The 21,055-nt window shown below is 36.5% G+C and overlaps 2 protein-coding genes across 3 annotated transcripts; one reads left to right on the top strand and one right to left on the bottom strand.

Moving 5' to 3' along the window:
• Nucleotides 1–209: 209 nt before the first annotated feature.
• Nucleotides 210–17,323, top strand: srpx (sushi-repeat containing protein X-linked). 2 transcript variants are annotated; one of them, XM_007227720.4, is made up of 10 exons: nt 212–434; nt 8,154–8,201; nt 9,132–9,323; nt 10,583–10,759; nt 12,396–12,522; nt 12,993–13,114; nt 13,962–14,141; nt 14,371–14,504; nt 15,326–15,447; nt 16,551–17,323. In XM_007227720.4, the coding sequence occupies exons 1-10, from the start codon at nt 323–325 to the stop codon at nt 16,726–16,728; spliced, it is 1,392 nt and encodes a 463-aa protein (XP_007227782.1). In that variant the 5' UTR covers nt 212–322; the 3' UTR covers nt 16,729–17,323. The 2 variants fall into 2 exon arrangements, with proteins under 2 accessions (XP_007227783.2, XP_007227782.1); XM_007227721.4 differs by lacking the exon at nt 8,154–8,201 and having other exon boundaries at nt 210–434.
• A 926-nt stretch (nt 17,324–18,249) lies between these two features.
• Nucleotides 18,250–20,432, bottom strand: LOC103030343 (gamma-glutamylaminecyclotransferase C). Its single transcript, XM_007227722.4, has 3 exons — nt 20,209–20,432; nt 18,933–18,972; nt 18,250–18,819 (listed from the first exon to the last, which is right to left on the bottom strand). Exons 1-3 carry the CDS (start codon nt 20,276–20,278, stop codon nt 18,327–18,329), a joined length of 603 nt encoding a protein of 200 aa, XP_007227784.3. The 5' UTR covers nt 20,279–20,432; the 3' UTR covers nt 18,250–18,326.
• Between the last annotated feature and the right edge of the window lie 623 nt (nt 20,433–21,055).

Below are 21,055 nucleotides of genomic sequence, written 5' to 3'. Positions count from 1 at the left end.
CGTCGATAGGTAGCTTTAAGTTATTACTGATCCTTGTGAAAGAAAGTGGTCTTTAGTGTGCTAAAGCTTCCTCCTGCCCCGCCCCTAAACCCATACATCACCCAGTGCCCCTCCCTAACTACCTCCACTTTTTAAAATGTGAGCCGAGGGTGGAGTCAACTAATTTAACTAGTGAAATCTGGGGTACAGCTTGTATTACTTGTGTGATTTTGAGCTGAACGGTTTGGCAAACTTTTCTTCATATCTACTGGCTGGTCTGAGCTGGGCTCTCGTGTTTCTGAGGAAGAGGAGGAGGAGGAGGGCGGGCTCTGCTGGAGCAGGAATGCGCCCTGGGGTCTCCCTCACTCCGGCAGCTCTGTGTGAGATGGACCGCTGGTTCTGTGTGTGTGTTCTGCTGCTCGGGCTGCAGCTCGGATCTTCTCGCGCTTACGACGGTAAGTCCAGTCCGCCGGTTCCTGCACTTTAATCCGGGTTTAGAACCTTTAGTTTAGACCCGAATCCGGATCAGAGTCTTATAGAGTTCACACACAGACCCATAGAAAGAGAGAAAGAGAGAAGCTCGTTTAAAGAGGTGTTACACTGAGAGATACAGACAGATACAAATGGATACTCTTCTCTGAGCTCAGGGCTTTTATTATATGTATATATTGTTTGAGTGTGTGTACACGTGGCCAGTTTTGGGGGCTGGAGGGGAAGAGGGGGGGTTTACACTGCACCCCTGTTCAACCACAGCTAATATCAGGAAGTGGAAAAAGGTTTTTTATTTTTTTTCTAATTGCTAAATATTTTTTTCACAGTGTTTTACAGCTTTTATTTTATTTTATGTATTAATTCTAACAAATTTTTATTTAGTTTAATTTTATTTTAGCTTGGAAATATTTAATTTACTTGTTTTACAGCTATGCAAAGCCTGCAAAGTAACCAGCCAATACCAAAAAGCAGAGCATGTGTTTTAACAGAGCATAACATAACATCTTGGAATCAAATACATCTTGGAATTTTTGCACAAAAAAAAAACATAAAACATACTTGCTCTTTATACATTAACAAAACAAACAAACTAACAAAAAATTTAAGACACAAACAGGGCTGTATTTGATTAGAAATAAGTATATTTTTATTCATTTCCAAAAACACCATAATGACAGCACATCTCATTCATTAACCAGCTTCTTAATAAATTTAGTAACTCTAGGAAGTGAAAAAAATACACTGTACACATTCATCATTCAGCTGTTCTGTGAATAATTCCCCTGTTCACTGTACTACACTCTAAATACTGCAGGACTAAACCCAGCAGCCAACAGAGCACAGCTATATAGATCCAGAGGTGGGATGTGAAACTGAATATCAACACCTTCCTAAAATAGTCCTAAAATCATTTTTAACTCAAGTTTTTTCTGGTAATACAAAAAAAAAATAAAACTTGAAGTACATTTGAGCAGTACAAACAACCAGAGACGTTAATCCTATTTCATTAAAATTTAAATTAAAAGAAAACAATTATTAAAAACTTAACATTTTACCAGCCACAAATTGTAGTGCATTTCTAGCTTGCGTTTTGACTTTTTCCTGAATAATAAAATCCAACACTAAGGGTGTTTTCACACAAGCACTATTTGAACCGGTTAAAACAGACTCTGGTTCATTTGTACTCTGGTTCATTAGTGTGGTTCGATTAATTAGGTGTGAAAACAGTAATCGCACTTGGTGCAAATCAAAACAACCGGACCAAGATCCAACCCAGTTATCAAATATATTCCTTTTATTTGAGCTAAACTGCTGATAAGGTTCAATCAAGGTTAAATCTGATTTATTAGCCAGATAACACTAATTACCACAGCTATGAACAAATGCTATCTCTGCTGCTCCATGCTGTTTACACATTGAGTACGGTATGTGCAGCGCTCACTGCTCATAGCCATTAAAACACCCTGTGCTTCTGCATTCTGTGTTAAATCAGCTTGTTTTTGATGGTTATGTTGGTCATTCTGGTTGACCGGCTTGGTCTTGTTGGTTATGCTGCTCAGTCAGCATTGGGTACACACATATAATTTCTTTCAAAATGCCAGATTTACTGATGTGGACTTATTACAAACTCTTAAACTAAAGCATATTTGAGTTTTTGTGATTTTTTTGGTGCAGGGACAGAGTTAAATTCTATGATGGTTTCTCTGAGGAACCATTGTTTTCTCAATTGAAGTTGACCATACATATAATTTGCGTTTTTTTACTAAATATTCGTTTGCTTTATGCTTTTGATGTCTGATTTATTTATTCAATTATTTTGTTTGTAAAAATTTTAATCCACAGTTAACAAGGAATTGTATGAGGCTCTAATTTTCAGTAATCTCGATATCAGCTTGCTGATAAATGCTATTTGTTATTTCTGCAGTTATTCCTGCACCTTCAACAGTAGCAGGCTTTTTTTATTTGTTTGAGAACCACACAGATTGGTTCATGTGCTGAAAATGATACTCGTGTTATGCTGTGTGCACAATCACGGTCAACATTTTCTGTTTTTGTTGTTATTGTAGGTTTGCTGTAAATGTACTGCGGTTACTTTGGGTAACCACCAACTTTTAGTCTCTACTTAACATATGTGTACAGTGGTTTTTAGACAAAACCAACACACATATAAAAGCGTTTTAAAATCATTGTAAATTATAATTTTACGGCATGTTGCAGCATGTAGTTTTACAGGCTACTATTATACATGTGAAACCACTCAGGATCTTTTTTTGCAAGCTCCTACAACAGCCATACAGACACAGCTTTGCAGAAAAAGTACTTGTTCTTACATCACGTTCTGTTCTAATTTTTTAACTAAACCCAGAAAATATTACCAGTACATTTGTTAGAGAATATTAGTATTTTTCTTTTTAAAAATATAAAACACAAAAAGTTTCTCACTGTTACCAACAGGCCTCGATTGCTTGCTTGAAATGGCCATGCTCTTTTTTTATAGTAGTGCATTTACATAAGTCTAGTAACATTTACAGTTTAGATGGCTAAAATCCTCTCTTCACACTAATACAAAAGTAATGATAAATGATTTCTCTCCAGAATTTACTTCTATAAATGGTTTCTTACACCTCTTACTCTTAATATTTACACTTACTCAAGATTTACACTTGGACAGGACTTTGGGCCACTCTACTGTCCTCCGATGTTAACAGGCAGATGATGTAAACAGTTGGAAATGGGTGCAGATTTAGTTGGAAGCTCTAATATGAAGGGCTTGAGAGCAGACTGAAAGTTTCTGCATGCTTATGCTTTGGAGTACAAGTGACCTATTTTTATTTCTGAGACGATTGTGAGGTATTAGTGAGCCTAATCTGTTTATACCCTGTTGAAAAATCCAGCTCAAGACCAGCTTTTTCTGCTAGTTGGTTGGTTGATTTGTCTAAAGCTAATCATGCACTAGACGACTTCGAAAAGACTCTTGAATAAAATACTTTTAATAGATAAGTTAGGCTACGTTCACATTACCAGGCTAAAGTGACTTAATCAGATTTTTTGCTTAATGTGGCTCAGATCTGCTTTTTTCATTGCAGTGTGAATGTGCCAAATGCGACGTGAACGGTCAAATCATGCAGAACTCATACATCTTTTTGCTTTTATACGTTAGCATTAGCGCTATGTGCTTCTCTCTCGTACCTACACTCTATCTTTTGTTGCAGCTGTGCAGCTATAGCTGCTAAAAAAAAAACAGCAAAAGCAAACCACCTGGCCTTTTTTCACCTCCTGGAGCTGAGCATGAACTTCAGAGCAGCTGTTTACTCTCCACTCCAGCAAAAGATGCTCCACATATGAGCTGCTAACTCATCCATTTCCCTTTATAAAGCTACGAGTCTCTCCTCTTTCTAATATGAGGGTTTTTGTTGTTGGTGAAGAAGGAGACGTTTATACAGGTATCAATGTGCAGGATTTTAGCAAAGCTCACAGCAATGCTCCAAAATAAAAAAGGTAAAAAAACAGCAAGACCAGGTGTCCCAATATTTTTGTCCAGAGCGTACGTGAACGTACTCGCGTGTGCTGCTATAAGCCAATATGCATATTATGGATCTCATACAGGTTGCAACAAGAACACCACCTGTTTTAAGAGTCAGAGTCAGATTTACACTGACAGCACAAACACAACCTGTTGAGTCCTGGCTTTTAAGTGTGTGTGTGTGTGTGTGTGTGTGTGTGTGTGTGTGTGTGTGTATTTTACTAAAAGCAAAGGAAATGTACATGCAAAGGCCAGCTTGGATCGGTCCTGTTTCTGCTGTCTTCTCCAATAGTTTCCACCATATAAAATGTTTTCACACCAGCACTATTTGGTCTGAATCGGAATCAGTTTCTCTGATTTTGCTATTTATAGGTTTATGTTTGAGTTAAATTAACATTGTTTTTTTAATTCTATAAACTACAGACAACATTTCTCCCAAATTACAAATAAAAATATTGTCATTTAGAGCATTTATTTACAAAACATTAGAAATGTCTGAAATAACAAAAAAAGATGCAGAGCTTTCAGACCTCAAATAATGCAAAGAAAACAAGTTCATATTCATAAAGTTTTAAGAGCTCAGAAATAATCAATATTTGGTGGAATAACCCTGTTTTTTAATCATGTTCTCCTCCACCAGTCTAACACACTGCTTTTGGATAACTTTATGCTGCTTTACTCCTGGTCCAAAAATTCAAGCAGTTCAGTTTGGTGGTTTGATGGTTTGTGATCATCCATCTTCCTCTTGATTATATTCCAGAGGTTTTCAATCTGGTAAAATCAAGAAAAAACATCATCATTAAGTAGGCCTTTCACAATAATTACGTTATCGACTTATCAAATGGACACTACCTCAATAATATTTGATAATCGTGATATCGTCAATTGTGTTTATTTGTATGTTTGTTCAATATATATATATATATATATATATATATATATATATATATATATATATATATATATATATATATATATATATATATATTAGCCAGCCATGCTGTAAAAAAAACTTCAATAACTGCAACTCCATACACACAGTGTTGACTGCAGCAGGTAAAGAAAAGAGTATACATTTCCCAAACTATGATTATTTAAAAATGTGTTGTATTTAAAAAAGGTTAAAAATGCTTTGTTATGCTATACTATTATCATTAAATCAGTGACATTTAAATTTAAATTGTCTTGAAATTACAATAATATCGTATCTCACAATCATTTCTGAGATGATATATCGTCCGGAGAAAAATACTATCGTGACAGGCCTATTATTAAGTGGTCTCTTATTTTTCATTTTGTAATGTATTTCAGTATTGTATGGCTGACAGAAAGCTTTGGGACGTTTCTTGTGAAAAAAGTTAGTCTGGAGCTCGCTCTGATGAAACAGCAAAGCAAGTGTTTTATGCGCTTTATATGTTTGTCTAACAACAAGCTTTAGAAATGTTTGTTAGTGTGATGGACCCAATTCAAATCACAGTGCTTTTTTATGCTAAAATAAATGCAGTAGAAAACACACACACAAACATTTCACTACTGCTGAGTCCAACACAGTCTGCTGTGAGTGGAAAACACATGTATAAAACACAGAGAGAGAGTTTTTCAGTTTTCTGCTGAGCTTGACAAAATGGAACATAGGAAAACTCTTCTGCCAAGAGAACCATGGAACACACTTAAGCATGTACAGTACTGTAAACTATCATTAGGGGATTTGTTTTCACATACCACATGTGGAAATGTGGTAGCAGAAGTAGGGCAAGGAGTAAAATAATAATATTAAAAAATATATATAATAATAATATTACGCAACATAATAATTATGTTGCGTAATATTACAATATTAAACTTTTAGCTATAAGGAACAGCTAAACACCGTAAGCTTTAATGAGGCCACGATTAAATCATTAAATTATAGCCTAGTCTAGCCTGCACTGTGACACAAATACAATAACTATTTTATTTAGATTAGATTGATCCAGATATATAGATTTAGGTTGTTTTCACACCTGTAGCTGTGAAAGTTTATATGGTCCGGATCAGTTGATCAGTTTGTTTATTTAGAGCGTTTCTCCCTCTGTTTGGTTTTGTTCGGTTTCACACAGGTATAAACCTAAATGCTAATGCTGCTCCAGCAGTGCTAGCTGGGGTTAGCAGCAGGCTACAGGCTGATAATACGCATCTCTGAACAGCGAAAGAGCCAATGCTAATACTGCCCCAGCCTTAGTGCTGGGGAAACTTTACTAAATCTCCTGTATAACTCTGTACTTCAGCAGAGTGTCTTTACTGCTCCTTAATACCTGACTAATAGAATTTATACATAAGAAGCACCGGATTATAATGTGCACTGTCAATTTTTGGGAAAATTAAAGGATTTTAAGTGCACCTTATAGTGCAAAAAATACAGTTCCATCCCGTTAACTGTAATCATCCTTTAAAAACACATGCTGAAATGAAAGACTTTCATATATAATCCATAAAATTTGACGAGTGCTTATTTAATCCATGATTAATTACTGGCTCACAGTTCAAGGGAAGGGAAATTTTTGCCCTAAGCGATACAGGTCTGCTCAGAGATTACACTGTGGTGATGCCAATAATGTGCAGATGTTTAAGACAAGAAGCCTCAGGGTCAAACATTTATAAGCTGTGTGTGAGAGAAAGAGAGAAAGAAAGAGGGAGAAAGAGAGAGAGGGGTGGAAAACTGGGACAGACTCAATATATCAACTGCAATGTACAGGTAATGTAAACAGGAAAAGATATATCATATATTGTATTATTTCAGTTTTCTAATGATTATCTTTTCCATAATCCTCCCTTGCTGGTCTTCAAATTAACAAGAAAATTGCATAACTTCCCATGTTCTAGTGATTTCCCTGCAGAAACTAATCTCTTGTGCAGTGTAGGATACGATTTGTTTGAGTTTATAGGGTTTAGTTGGTATACAAGCATGATCTACCTGAGCAGGTAAAATACCTGCATGACCAACATGACCACACTGATCAACTACCATGAGCAGAAATACCAAGCTGGTTGCCCCTTTGTAAAAGAAAAGTGCATTTAAGTATTTTTTTAAGTTTACTTGGGGAAATAAACATGGAAAAGTGCATACGTTTAACATATTTTTTTTTATATGTGCTTAAATACATACTAAATGTACTATTTTGGAACAACTTATGGCAACTTAAGTAGGCTATATTTCAATTGTAATTAAGCTATATTGAAATACAACATAAAAGCACTAGTTTGTACTTTTTAAGTGGATTTTTACTATCTACTCAATGTAGATTTAAATATGTGTGTATTTTTTAAACATAATATTTAATACTCTTAACATATATTATAAATGTACTATTTTGCATATTAATGCACATATTGTATTTGCGTATTGCTTAAAAATACATTTTATGGAAATACATAGAGTATAATGTGTATTTTCATAAACTGTATTAAACTGAAAATGTACTTTTAGTATTTGACTGACATGTAATGTTTTTAAACGTATACTTCCTTTTTTACAAGGGGCAGCCTGACCATTATGACCAAGCATGACCAAAATGTAATTCTTTAATAATTGGTTAATCAGCTAGTTTACCAGCATATTATATGTTTTCTTACATGGACAACCAACCTGGATCCAGATAAACCAGATACCAGCAACAGTTGGTACTGATCTGGATTTTTCAGCAGGGATTAAAATATTATTTTTGGATAATCCGTGTATTTTTTTATGTGCTCCTGCCAGAACCACAACATATCAAAACAAATACTGAAAATAGTATTGAAATACTATGTGGTGCTGTGGTTCCATTGAGCATCATTTCCTGCAGGGGTCATTTTACTGTCCAATGTAAACTTATTTATGTTTAATTTCTTTAGTTTATTGTTGCTTCAAAGCCAACATTAGGAACTGCTGCAACTGAATCATCCTGAACTGATTAACTGATTAAATGCAGTATTTCAATGCTTTTCCCCTGATTATTAATCATTACTACAACTTCAAAACCGATCCTACAGTTGCAGTAATTCCTAATTGAGGCTTTTAAAGAAATTGTCCACACTGCTAGAATCAGAGATCCAGTTTCTGTGCTGATCTTTAGGATCTCTATGATTCTGTGGCAATTTTTACAGCTCCCGGCTCTCTACTGCTCCTCTGTTTTTCCAGGATCAGGATACTGGCCCTATACTGACGATGAGGACATACGATACACAGGTAAACACACAAAAACAACCCTATTCCCTGCTACTGCTTTAACTTGCTTTAATAAAGGAATAGGTTATTGTTGTTTTTTGTTTTTTAAAACATTTGTTTCCCAATTCTGGCCCTGGAATCTATCTCTGGCCTGCACATTTAGTGTTTTTCCTGCCCTAAAGGAGAACTCTGGTGTAAAATGGACTTTTGTTGTAGTAAAACATGATAAAGAGTACTTACCTTTGTTGAATAGCCCACCTCTGCCCTCCCGCAGCTTTCCGAGAGTCAGTAATTTTGTGCTTTTTGCCCAGCACTCTTCAGTGTGTGTTTACAAGCACGTGCCCAACCATGTGGATGAAGGCCATGCTGTTACCTCGTGTTTACTCCTGAAACCCCTCCCCCTCGTGCTTCTCAGGCAGCAGCAGCCTGTCACTCACACAGACACAGAGACAGCGCTGTGTATCTGCTTCTCTTGTCAAGAATCAAAACATTGCAACATGACGTCTTTGATTTAAGTGATTATTGCACATGCACACATCGTGATGATGATGCTTAAACGATATATCGTTAAGTCCTAGTTAATATTTAACGTTTTTTTTTATCACTAATCACTATCTGGCTCAGTTAGAACCGAAAGCAAGTAGCTGCTAAAAAAAGTACCCATTTATACTTTTAGATAAGTAAGAAATGTGTATAATGGAAAAACAACAGAGCAGAATCAGGTAGAGTATTGATCTTGCAGTGGAAAAGAGACATAAGTCACTCATTTGAAGCTTATTTTTCACTTTCAAGCTTTTTCTTCTTCATGCTCTGATTTTGTCCATGGTTTAAGTGTTTATGAATCTATGTTTTCTCGATGCAGACCTTTTGGTTGGTGTTTTTGGTTCTTTTTTCCATTTTAAATGGGTGTCATCTTTAGTGTATGTTTACGTGTATCTTTATTTTGTGCAGGTGTACCGTGGTGTGCTCCGGTTAAGGTAAAGCACGGGCAAGCGAGGTGCCAGACACCACACAGGGAGCGCTATGAGAACGTCCTGGGAACCCGATGCAAGATCCAGTGCAAGAGAGGCTACGAGCTGCAGGGCAGCAGTGAGATTCTGTGTATGGCCACTAAACTGTGGTCGGGAAAATTTACCTGCAGAGGTCAGCCTCGCTCTAAGTGTAACCAATATACAGGGTTATGGAAAAGTATTTTTTTTCTGATTAACACATGCAAAGATAACATGAGATATACATTTAAAAATTAAGGGTAAAAACTATCTAAACCAATCTAGCCCTGTGTAAAATAGTATTTGCCCCTAAATCTAATAACTTGGTTGTTCCACTATTGGCAGCATAAACTGCAATTAAGCTTTGGTTATACCTGGCATTAAGTCTTTCTCATCTCTGTAGAGGAATTTTGGCTTCACTCTTCTTTACAGAATTGTTTTAATTCAGCCTTATTAAAGGGTTTTCAAGCATGAAAGGTCTATTTAAGGTCATGCTTTCACTAGGCCACTCCAAAACAACACACACACCCTATTTTCCCAAAGTCCTGGAGATCATCTGGATGTTTTTTTTTTTTTTGGGAAATGTGAGACAGGCCATTGTGTTTTTATTGGTCAGTAGTGGGTTTTGGAGGCCTTTTTCGCCTCTTCTTCAGTCTCTTTCTTTCTATTATTGAATGATTAACACTGACCTTAACTGAGAAAAGTGAGACTTACAGACTGGCATTTACTTCTTCACATTGGTTGGTTTGGATTGCTTTTGTCCCTTAATAAATAAAATCATCATTTAACATAATTTAAAAACTGCTTTTTTTGAGTATGATAAAAAAAAAAAGCTAAAATCTGTAAGGAGGCAAATACCTTTTACAAAGCACTGTATCATTAAAATGTATATTTATCAATATATATGTAAAAAAATAGTATGAATATACTATTAACATATCTGATTCTTAACATCTTATTACAAAAAAAAAGTAGAAATGGGAAATGAACAAAAGCAAGAAGGAGAAAATGGACTAAAATTTATATATTTTTATTTTTATCCCGTTTTTCCCCCAATTTACAAGGCCAATTACCCATCCCACTCATTAGGATTGTGCTGATTCACATCACTCTAGTGAGGAGTGATGAGGGGAAAGCGCGCCATCAACTGTACCCACCCAGAGAGAGCAAGAACAACTGTGCTCTCTCGGGTCTCCGGCAGCTGATGGCAAGCTGCATGACTGGGATTCGAACCAGCGCTTTCCATAACATAGTGGCAGCGCCTTAGTCTGCTGGACCACTCTGAGCCATAAAATGGATTTTTGACTAAACTACATTTATTGACATCGATGCCACAGATTATATTTATAGTAAATAAATGATGTGAACTTTTTTGGAAATTTCTGAGCTTATATGTTTGCATTTTGTTTGCAGAGATCCGCTGTCCCAAACTGCCGATGCCATCAAACGGTGGATATAAGTGTACAGACGGCTCTTACTACAACTCCCGCTGCCAGTTCTTCTGCTCACCGGGTTACACTCTGCGTGGAGATCGCAGTGCCACTTGTCAATACAGCAAGACTTGGAGCGGCGGGCGGAGTACATGTCTTGGTAAGTGAGACCGTCATTTCACCCAGAGTACGCATTATATTTATTTTACATACACTTTCCTTTAAAGGGGACATGAAACACTTCAAGTATTTCGCTTAATTCACAAGATGTATTTTCACTCTAACAGATTTTATAAGTTTAACAGTTGTCAGTGAAGCGGAATTAAAATAATAAGCAATCTAAATGTCATTTTTTTAAGTAAGGGCAGCGCCATCTTGTCCCAGCGCTGAAAGTGACGTCACGAGGTTGGTTCTCGCACGCCTCACTACTATAATCTATGAGAATACCGTAATTTAGCTCCTCAATAAATAATAAAATCCAAACCAAAACTCAATGCAGAGCGGGGGGGCACTTTTGTATTGCCCCTGTGTGTAGTAATACTGGGAGTAGTGAATTTTAATAGCGTGAGGAATGAGAAATATTCACTTTCACTTTCATACCTTCAGCGGGGCTCAGCGCTGAAGCGTGAGAATCCTCCAGTTAGCTGCAACGCTAGGGGTTAGTGGCGAGCACTTTCTAGACCAGGACTATGTGAAGGAGAGGGGTTTGAGTCAGGAGCATTAGCGCCGGATAAATAAGCTGAAGTCCGAGGCTTTTTTCCTCCGTTTTTTATTTTTCCTCTGATCAGCTGGAATGTACAGACCGTCCGACTGATGGTAACGTTACTATGAGAGCAGCAGCTGTGAGCCGCACCAGCCAAACAACACGCCCACCCAGCAGAGCAGCGAGAGGTACCGTTACCGAAAATCTAGATAAAATGACAATTTAAAGATAACATAGCTAGCGTTAGCTACTTAGCTAGCTATCTTATTCTAGCTAGCCAACGCTAGCTAACTAGCTAACACTAACCAGATGAAGCTAAGTACCCTGTAAGCATTCTAACTTCTAAACTGAACGGTTTATCAACCAAACAGCGCCTGGATGTTTCAATATCCACTTAAATCATGTTCGTTTCATTCAGTCTTAATGAACTCTGGAATTTGCATGTTAAATAGCTAAATGTATATAAAATAGCTGGTTAACTGGATGGTAACTAGTACCTGCTGTGGACGCGCTGCAGGGTTCTGCACGGCTCCACGTAGAGAGAGAATAAACACTCCCAAAACCCCTTGCTCTCAGAAAAGCATCTGAAAAGTTCTGCTCAGGTTTATACAGGAAAGATCTCTGAGCAAATGCTCCATGTTAGCCTAGTTCAGCTTCGTCTTCATCCATAATCTCCACAAACAATACGCTCTTTTCCTCTAGCTATATGCCTGGGATCTTAAACCAACCAACCTCGTGACGTCACCAGTGCTGCACGGGCAACATGGCGGCGCCCTAGCTCAAACGTAACAAACATAAATATATTATAATTTAGTGTGTAAACATTTTATATAAAAAAATCCCCCCCAAATAAATTCCATTATATTTAATACTTTAGAAAACTTGTACAAACTGAAATGTTTCATGTCCCCTTTAAAATGAATGAATTCAAGCTATTTTAGATTTATCTTTTATTTTTAAAAGTTATACCGGGGTGTCTCTCTCTCCAAAACCAAACTAGTTTAAAAATAAAAAATGTAATTATTTAAATTAATTAGCTTTCTTTGCACCCAAAGATCGCATTAATAAGGACATATTTTTGTATTTGTTACAGACGTAGATCCTCCAACTATTAAGTGTCCAAGTGTGAAGGAGAAAACTGCAGAACCTGGAAAACTAACAGCAAAAGTGACCTGGGATACACCAGAGGGCAAAGATACAGCGGATGGCATACTCACCGAGTCAGTATCTCTCTCTCTCACACACACACACACACACACACACACACACACACACACACACACACACACACACACACACACAAAAATAAATGCTAAAGATATAATAGTTTAATCCTAATTACTTAGAAAAACTAGAAACAAAGATTAACCAACACGAAAAACCAACAGATCTGACAAGACCCCAAAGCATACAAAAATACAAAAGACTCATCAAGAAACACTGAAACAAAGGTGCTTATAAACACAATGAGGGTGAGGAACACCTGGGATGGGTAACAAGGGGCGGGGTAACAAACAAGAGAGGTGGGGCCAATATCAGATGTAAAGTAAATTTCCTACTCAAACTACAAACCCAAAGCAACAGCGTCACATGTATCATTGTACAATTACATGTATATTGCTGTGTTTATAAGAGTATTGTATGTATCCTGTGTGCTATTATTGTTTGTGTTTTATTATTATGTTTACAGTGTGGATCTAAAGGGGAAGCCTCCAGGCACACACTTTCCAGAAGGAAACCATAAACAGTCTTACACTGTTTATGACCGGGCCGGAAATAAAGCTTCCTGTAGATTCAACGTCAGAGTGATAGGTAAATACCAAGAAGGGTGAACAAAAAAGTGAACAAAACTGTAATTCTTAAAAAAGTCAAACGAGCGTTGAATGTTAATCTACACAAATTTTTCTCTTGAAAACTGTTTATTTGGATGAGTAAAGTGCTTCAGTGTATTTACTGTAAGTTTAGATTTCCAGATTTCTACTAAGGCTGGGTGCAGCAGCATTAGCATTAGCAGCTAACCCCTAAAAGGACGCTAATGCCACCCGACAGTGCAACACTGAGGAGCCCTGAGTGTTTTGGTAACCCAGGGCAATATTAGCTAGCAGTTTGTGCCATGTAGCTTGTTTTAACACTGTAAACACGCAGACTACAGTCCAATAAACTCACCTCTGAACGGTGAAAGAGCTATTAGTGGCTAATGCTAAAACTGCTCCAGACTTGGTGCTGGAGAAACTTTACTGAAACTCCTGTATAACTCTGTACTACAGTGTAGTGGCTTCACTGCTCCTTAATACCTGACTGGTAGAATTCATACATAAGGAGCACCGGATTATAAGATGCACCGTCGATTGTTGGGAAAATTAAAGGATTTTAAGTGCACCTTACAGTGCCAAAAATACAGCAATTGCACCAAATTATAAAGTGCAGACATGAAAATGTTCTAAATTAAGTTTTAATATATGCATTTGATATCAGGATGAGGGATATTTTTGTCTTCTATTTCGTTTGTATAAGTTGTTAAGATTTGTGGTAGTTAAAATACTGTAAAATATTTATAAACACATTTACATTTATTTAAAATGTTGTATATTTTGATGGATATGTAATAAAAAATTGCACAGTGCATTTCCTCAAACCTCAGGGTGTGTGTGTGTTCCAGTACGCCGCTGCACCCCACTCTCAGTCCCTGAAAACGGCTGGATGAAGTGTGACGCTGCTGGTGATAACTATGGTGCTACGTGTCAGTTCCGCTGTCTGGGAGGTCACGAGCTGAGGGGCAGTGCTGCTCGAGTTTGCCAGTTTAATATGGAATGGTCTGGTATTGAGACGAGCTGTGCACGTACGTACTCATTAACATAAAAACACCGATGTGAAAAATCATTACTCACATAAACCTGTAATCCTTCACACCACATCAGACACCTTCACAACTTTATTATATTAATGCATTAAGTGCTTTACTGAACTTATTAAGATTAAATCAGACTAAAAGCAGTTCTAATCAGCGCATTAGTTCTAATCGAGATCATTAGTAAAATTCCTGTCTTTTCTGTTTCTGTTCTCTACAGCTCTGAATATTAATGTGGGAGTAAGATCTGCAGCTGCATTACTGGATCAGTTTTATGAGAAACGGCGCCTCCTGATAATCTCCGCCCCCACAGCCGCCAATCATTACTACAGATTTCAGATGACTAATTTACAGGTAATTGCACATGAAACATCCATCATTAAATATGTAGGAATTAATAATAATAATAATAATAATAATGATGTGGGATGATATTTCAGAAATTCTCTTTTCTTATACAAAAAGAGATTCTTTGATTAGCTTCATGGATTAATAGGGAATTTCACCCATTCCAGCAAATTGGGTTAAAAATGACTTAAAAATGTAAATTTAACATAAACTGATTGATCATATCAGTGTGTACTAGATAAGAAAATGATACTTAACTCTCTTTTTATCATACTGTAGAGCAGCTGTAAGTGACTGTAAGTGTGTGTTAACTCACAATAATAGAGAGAATCAGCTATATGTATAAAAAATGCAAATTAGGCAAAAAGATGAGCTAAGTGTGTCACATCATGGCCTTGCTAATCACAGATCTTGTACTGCCAGTAAATGTACAGAATATGCTCTTACCTATAGTGGATTTAGTTTACTTTACTCTTTTGTTCTATATCTTTTCTACTTTTCATTATAATTCCACTGTTATATTATACAAGTGCATCTTAAAAAAATTGGTTATTTATTGTATATAAATATATAATTGTATATAATAAATGGAATGGCTTGCGACTGTAAGCATTTCTGACTCTAAGCTTCTCTATAACAGAGCTTTTCATATCAAACCATCATTCTCTTTACCGTGGGCTGTGGGTCAGATCAGTATACGGGGTCAGTTTGCTAAAAAAAAAAATCATTGACTTGAGTCTGAATCATTGACTCGCTACACATCTAAATGGCTTATATGTTAACTGTGTACGTGTGTGTGTGTGTGTGTGTGTGTGTGTGTGTTTCAGCATGCACAGTGTGGTCTGGACCTAAGACACGTGACTGTGATTGAGATCGTGGGGACGTATCCATCTCAGATCGGACGCATCAGACACCGACTCATTCCTCCAGGACTGGCCCTACAACTCAGGTACTCAATGACACACAACGTCTCAACACCGTGTGACCAGCAGATGAAATGTCTCTCTAAACCATCACTGATTGGTGGAAACTTCACACTAGACCTCGAGCAGTTTGGACTGTGTGTCTCTCCACTCTTCCTCCAGACTCTGATCCCTTGATTTACTTTAAATGAAATGTAAAATTTACTGATGATCAGTGATGGTTTGGAGAGACATGTCTGTCATCTGCTGGTGTTGATCCACTGTGTTTTATTATCAAGTCTAAAGTCAGTGCAGTTTTGTTTTCCCACAAAATCTTACAGAACTTCATGCTTCCCTCTGCTACTGACAACTGCTACACTTTTATACAGATACAGATTTCATTTTCCAACAAAAGTACCACTTGGTCTTATATAATATTTAAATTTTCTGAGACACTTATTTTTTTTTTATTGGCTGTAAGCCATAATCATCAATCATCAAAGTTTTTGATTTTACCAAACTGAAAACCTCTGGAATATAATCAAGAGGAAGATGGATGATCACAAACCATCAAACCACCAAACTGAACTGCTTGAATTTTTGCACCAGGAGTAAAGCAGCATAAAGTTATCCAAAAGCAGCGTGTAAGACTGGTGGAGGAGAACATGATGCCAAGATGCATGACAACTGTGATTAAAAAAAGAGGGTTATACCAACAAATATTTATTTCTGAACTCAATATTTTTATTTGAAATTTGGGAGAAATGTTGTCTGTACTTTATAGAATAAAACAACAATGTTTATTTTACTCAAACATAAACCTATAAATAGCAAAATCAGAGAAACTGCCTTAAAAGTCCTGAATGGAGGTGTAGGTTGAGGTATAGTGAGATATAATGCTGTGAGGAGTGTTTGTTGTCACAAATTCTAATGAAACATTGCTTGTTTATGGGAACAATTTACTTTGCTTCTTTTGTCTTCAGTGCCTTTAATAATTCACCATGCCCCAAAGCATTATTTAAGTTATATTAAACTGCTTTCATGAACAGGACAGTAAGCTCAGTGTTCCTCAGAGCTTTTCCAGTTACAGACTGTTCAGTATCTGCTGTAATACTGACTGGTATATTATGTGTGTGTGTGTTTTTAACAGATTGCTGCTGCAGCTGTCCCAGAATTCATTTAACCTGTTGCTGTTGGATAAGCAGGGAGTGGACAAGCATCGTTACACTTATCCAATCACATCAGCCGAAATTTTCAGCCTTATTGATGTGTTTCCCTTACGCACTGAAGAAGCCATCCTTCAGAAAGAAGCAGGACACAGCTGCTAGAGACACACACACACACCAACACACACACCAATATATACACCAACACACTCCAACACACACCTCCATACACCCCCATCCTTCATCTGTTCCTACTTGGATTAAAGCTAACCAAACCATAGAGAGAGAGAGAGACAGGATTCAGCTGCTTCACACACACACACACACACACACACACACACACACACACACACACACACACACACACACACACACACACCAGATTATTTTGTATTTGTCTTTTTTTTTTTTTTTTTTAGTCATATTTAATCTGTCAGAATGGATCGACAATCAAATCTTAATTGGTTTATTTGGGTCTTTATTAAAAAAAAAAATCTCAAATACTATGTGTACTTTATGTGATGTTACTGAACCTTTATATGAATTTTATATTAATGGTTATGGTAAACAAATGTACAGCCAGAATATTTTGAATTAATTATATTGAAAGGCAACACATTTTATTATGAATATGTTTTTTTTAAGTCATCTATAGTCATGTGTATATGCACTAATTTATACTGCTATAAACACACTGACCTGATTTCTTTTATGTCAGTGAAGTACAACCTAATAAAATGCACTTTCAACATTATAATCGTGACATTATGCGTCTATTTATTGCACGTAAAGTTCCCTGGAGTGTGCTGCTGGAATCGTAGGTCTCTCAAGAGGCTTTGATGCTTATATAATTGATCAGTTCACAGAAATACGTACAATAGAACAATAGATAGATGATCATGATGACATCAGGCTTTTAGTGATTTAGCAGAAATGTCTATTTTTCTAGGGCAAAAAAAGGTAAAAATATAAAAAACAACTGACATATTATTCCCATCATATTATCATTAGTGGAAAACAACAAAAATAGATTGTATCTATCAATATATAATATAGAAATATTACGATTTTTGATTGAGAGCTACACCATACAATTAAGTGAATGAATTTTGTGCCAAAATCAAACAAACAAAACAAAAAGGAATTAAAAGGAAAATGTATGTGTTGCAAATTCAAAAGGGAAAAAGAATATAGCAAAAATATATATTTAAAATATAATTGGTTACCTTAAGACTCAAGGGAAACACCTTTTTGAAGCCCCACCCACCTGTAAAATCTGAATTGCCAAAATTTAGAAGCAAAAGAGATTTTTCACTTGTTCCAAGTTTTTATCAGCAAAATCCACAGAAAATCCACAAAAACACACAAATAAAAGCAAAGACTGGCAAAATCCAAACTGAAATAATTTCCAAAATAACTGTAATTAATAATATGGTAATCAAGTATAGAATTTAGTATTCTAGAATTTCCCCTCGGGGATCAATAAAGTATCTATCTATCTATCTACCTATCTATCTACCTATCTATCTATCTATCTATCTATCTATCTATCTATCTATATTTAAACATATTTTTGTCTCTTTTGAATTTGAAACTCACACTTTTTCCTTGTGATTGTTTCAATTTTGATTGCGGATTTTATTTTTGTGCGTAACACTTTTGACACAAAATTCACTCCATAAATATTGCACAAAATTAAAATGTATTTATTTATTAATTTATTCTAGATTCTATTCCAGCTATACACATGACAATTTACATTATTTGGAATCTCTGGCTTCACGAGTCACATAAAGCAGGCCGTGATCCCCGTATGAGTCGTAGCTGCTAAACGCTGTATTCTCGAGCCAGTCAGGCTCGTAGGTGGTGGTACTGTACACAAAAGCCTCGGTAGTGCTTCCCAATTCAGGCCTTTCCTCTCCACCTTCACCACACTGCTGCTCCACCTTCAGCAGGACACGTGTTCTCTGGTACATGTGTGGACAGCTCTCAAACCAGTCCAAGAACTTCAGCATCTTTTCATCCACGCTGTAGATTTCTCCGTGGACATGCTGTCCTTTCCCAGGGATGTTCAGGAGGAAGGGGACGTTGTATTTTCCTGCTATGATCAGAGGGTATTTCTCTACAGTACTCGCACTGCAGAGGAACTCAGATTTACCATTAGAGACGTCCAGCATCCTGTCGTGGTTGGGCTGGCCTTTTTTCAGAGTTCCGTACACAAAAACATGCGTCATCTGAACCACAGAGGGACAGCTAAAAAAATAACACAAGAAAAACACATTATAGATCAGACCAGCAGCAAAAGCAAGATGAATTTGTATTATTATTAAGAAAGATATCAAAGAATATCAAAATAATCTGCTTACCAACGTTTAGCTAATAATCTTCTAATATCAGACTGAAGTCCTGGAATACATAGTGAAAGGTCAGACCATAGACGGCATCTAAGACTCATATATATAGTTGCATATAATATTAACATTTAGTGAATTAACTGAGCTGTACAGCACTTTACTACACATATATAGAGATAACAGAAAGAATAATTATAGAACTATAAAATAAATAAAACGTTTCAGATGCATAGAAATGTGTGCTTAGAATAGCAGACTTTACCTGTACTGCAATCGATACAATCGATACAATGATCACTGACCACTTTTGGCAGTGTGGGCAGTGTGCCTCTGAAAGTCCTGCTGGAAAATGAAATCCTCATCTCCATAAAAGTTGTCAGTAGCAGAGAGAAACTGTAAGATATGAAGTGCTGTAAGATTTTGTGGGAAAACAAAACTGCACTGAATTTAGACTTGATAATAAAACACAGTGGATCAACACCAGCAGATGACAGACATGTCTTTCCAAACCATCACTGATTGGTGGAAACTTCACACTAGACTCTGGTCCCTTGATTTCTAAATGAAATGTAAAATGTACTGATGGTTTTGAAAGACATGTCATCTACTGGTGTTGATCCACTGTGTTTTATCAGGTCCAAAGTCAAAATCTTACAGCACTATATGCTTCCCTCTGCCGACAACTTTTATGGAGACGCGGATTTCATTTTCTAGCAGGACTTGACACACTGCCAGAAGTGCCAATTGGTGTTATATAATATTCTAATTTTCAGAGATACTGATTTTTGGCTTTTCATTAGCTGTAAGCCATAATAAATCATCAACAATAAAAGAAAATAAACGCATTTTCACGTTTTGAACTGAACTACTGAAATAAAGTAACTTTTCAATTATATTTATTTTTTTTAAAATACACTATTATATTAAATAAATGACTATTCAGTTTATTTTAAAAGCTCAACATCTTAAACAATCAATCAGACCACTATATTCTACTAAAATGAGCTATGTATTCTCCATGCACTGACATCTTTTGGCAAAAGCATATATTGAAAGATATATATATATATATATTGAAATCAGTCCATAACAAAGGTAATGTTCTATAAGGTATCAGACTCAGGAGAGGATTGAACTGAAATACGGCTGACTGTAGAACAGCACTGATCACAGAACACCTTCAGCATGGAGCTCAAAACAAACACATACCTCATAATTACTTTACCTGTTCTCCTGTTCACCTGTCCTTTAACTAAAATTTTAAATACACAAAACTTCTCACACTCACCCACTGACTCCCAGCTCAGCTTTCTGATCAATAGAGAAGAGACACTCTTACTCACACAGAAGATTATCATCAAAACTAATCGCCTACAGAACAATAATTTACAATACTTATAATTATGCTATTAAATCAATGGAAAATCTATGCAGGAAGCCTACAAAACCTCCTTTTCCTGAATGCACCTGTAACCCTGTGATGCGCGTCCGCCGGAAAGAGGTGTTGTGCCGAATCCAGCACCTCTGCCAGGAAATGCACCCCCTCTCAGAACACGCTGTGAAGCTGTGTGCTCGCTCCCGAGAGCAGGTTCATTTTCTGGCAGAGATGCTGGATTCGGCACAACACAAAACCGGCATGCCCTGCTCCGCGCATGCGCACACGGTGCACTGCGATTTATACAAGCGATATATTTATATATTAACCACAGTAAATAAATAATTATACAGAGGCCAGTGTTCACCAACAATTATTACTTATTAAATTATAACGTATTAAAAATACGCTGTAAATAATACACTTCTGTGCTAACCTTTAAGCCCTTAAATAATAACTATAACGCTATTTTTTAAGACGCAGCTACGATTATTAAAAAAAAATAGCGCAGCATGTTGGAAAAATGTTTTTTTTTTTTTTTTTTTTTTACCGTCAAAATGTAAAAACACCCAGTTTTAGTTTATTTTACGCCGCGTCATCTGCGATTTAAAGGTGATCAGCTCCACCTGTTGGGCAGTAAACTGGTAGGAAAAAGCAAAAAGAGATATATCAGATCTGTATAGGGAGAACTGCCCTCACTCACCCTTTGTGTTTTTATAAAGAAATTGTCTTTATATGTCCTCTCTTTAAAGAGAATTAA

The sequence above is a fragment of the Astyanax mexicanus genome, chromosome 11 (assembly GCF_023375975.1).
Source record: "Astyanax mexicanus isolate ESR-SI-001 chromosome 11, AstMex3_surface, whole genome shotgun sequence".
Classification (NCBI taxonomy): domain Eukaryota; kingdom Metazoa; phylum Chordata; class Actinopteri; order Characiformes; family Acestrorhamphidae; genus Astyanax; species Astyanax mexicanus.
The sequence above is the reverse complement of the archived record's forward strand: the minus strand, read 5'-3'. Positions and strand labels throughout refer to the sequence as shown.

Bases quoted from the DNA above. Each gene is read 5' to 3' on its own strand.
- srpx (XM_007227720.4), top strand. From the start codon at position 323: ATGCGCCCTGGGGTCTCCCTCACTCCGGCAGCTCTGTGTGAGATGGAC. The intron at 9,324-10,582 runs GTCAGCCTCGCT...TTTTGTTTGCAG, and splicing joins GGGAAAATTTACCTGCAGAG to AGATCCGCTGTCCCAAACTG. The intron at 15,448-16,550 runs GTACTCAATGAC...TGTTTTTAACAG, and splicing joins GGACTGGCCCTACAACTCAG to ATTGCTGCTGCAGCTGTCCC.
- LOC103030343 (XM_007227722.4), bottom strand. From the start codon at position 20,278: ATGATAATCTTCTGTGTGAGTAAGAGTGTCTCTTCTCTATTGATCAGA. The intron at 18,973-20,208 runs GTGAGTGTGAGA...TATGTATTCCAG, and splicing joins GCTGAGCTGGGAGTCAGTGG to GACTTCAGTCTGATATTAGA. The intron at 18,820-18,932 runs GTAAGCAGATTA...TTATTTTTTTAG, and splicing joins AGATTATTAGCTAAACGTTG to CTGTCCCTCTGTGGTTCAGA.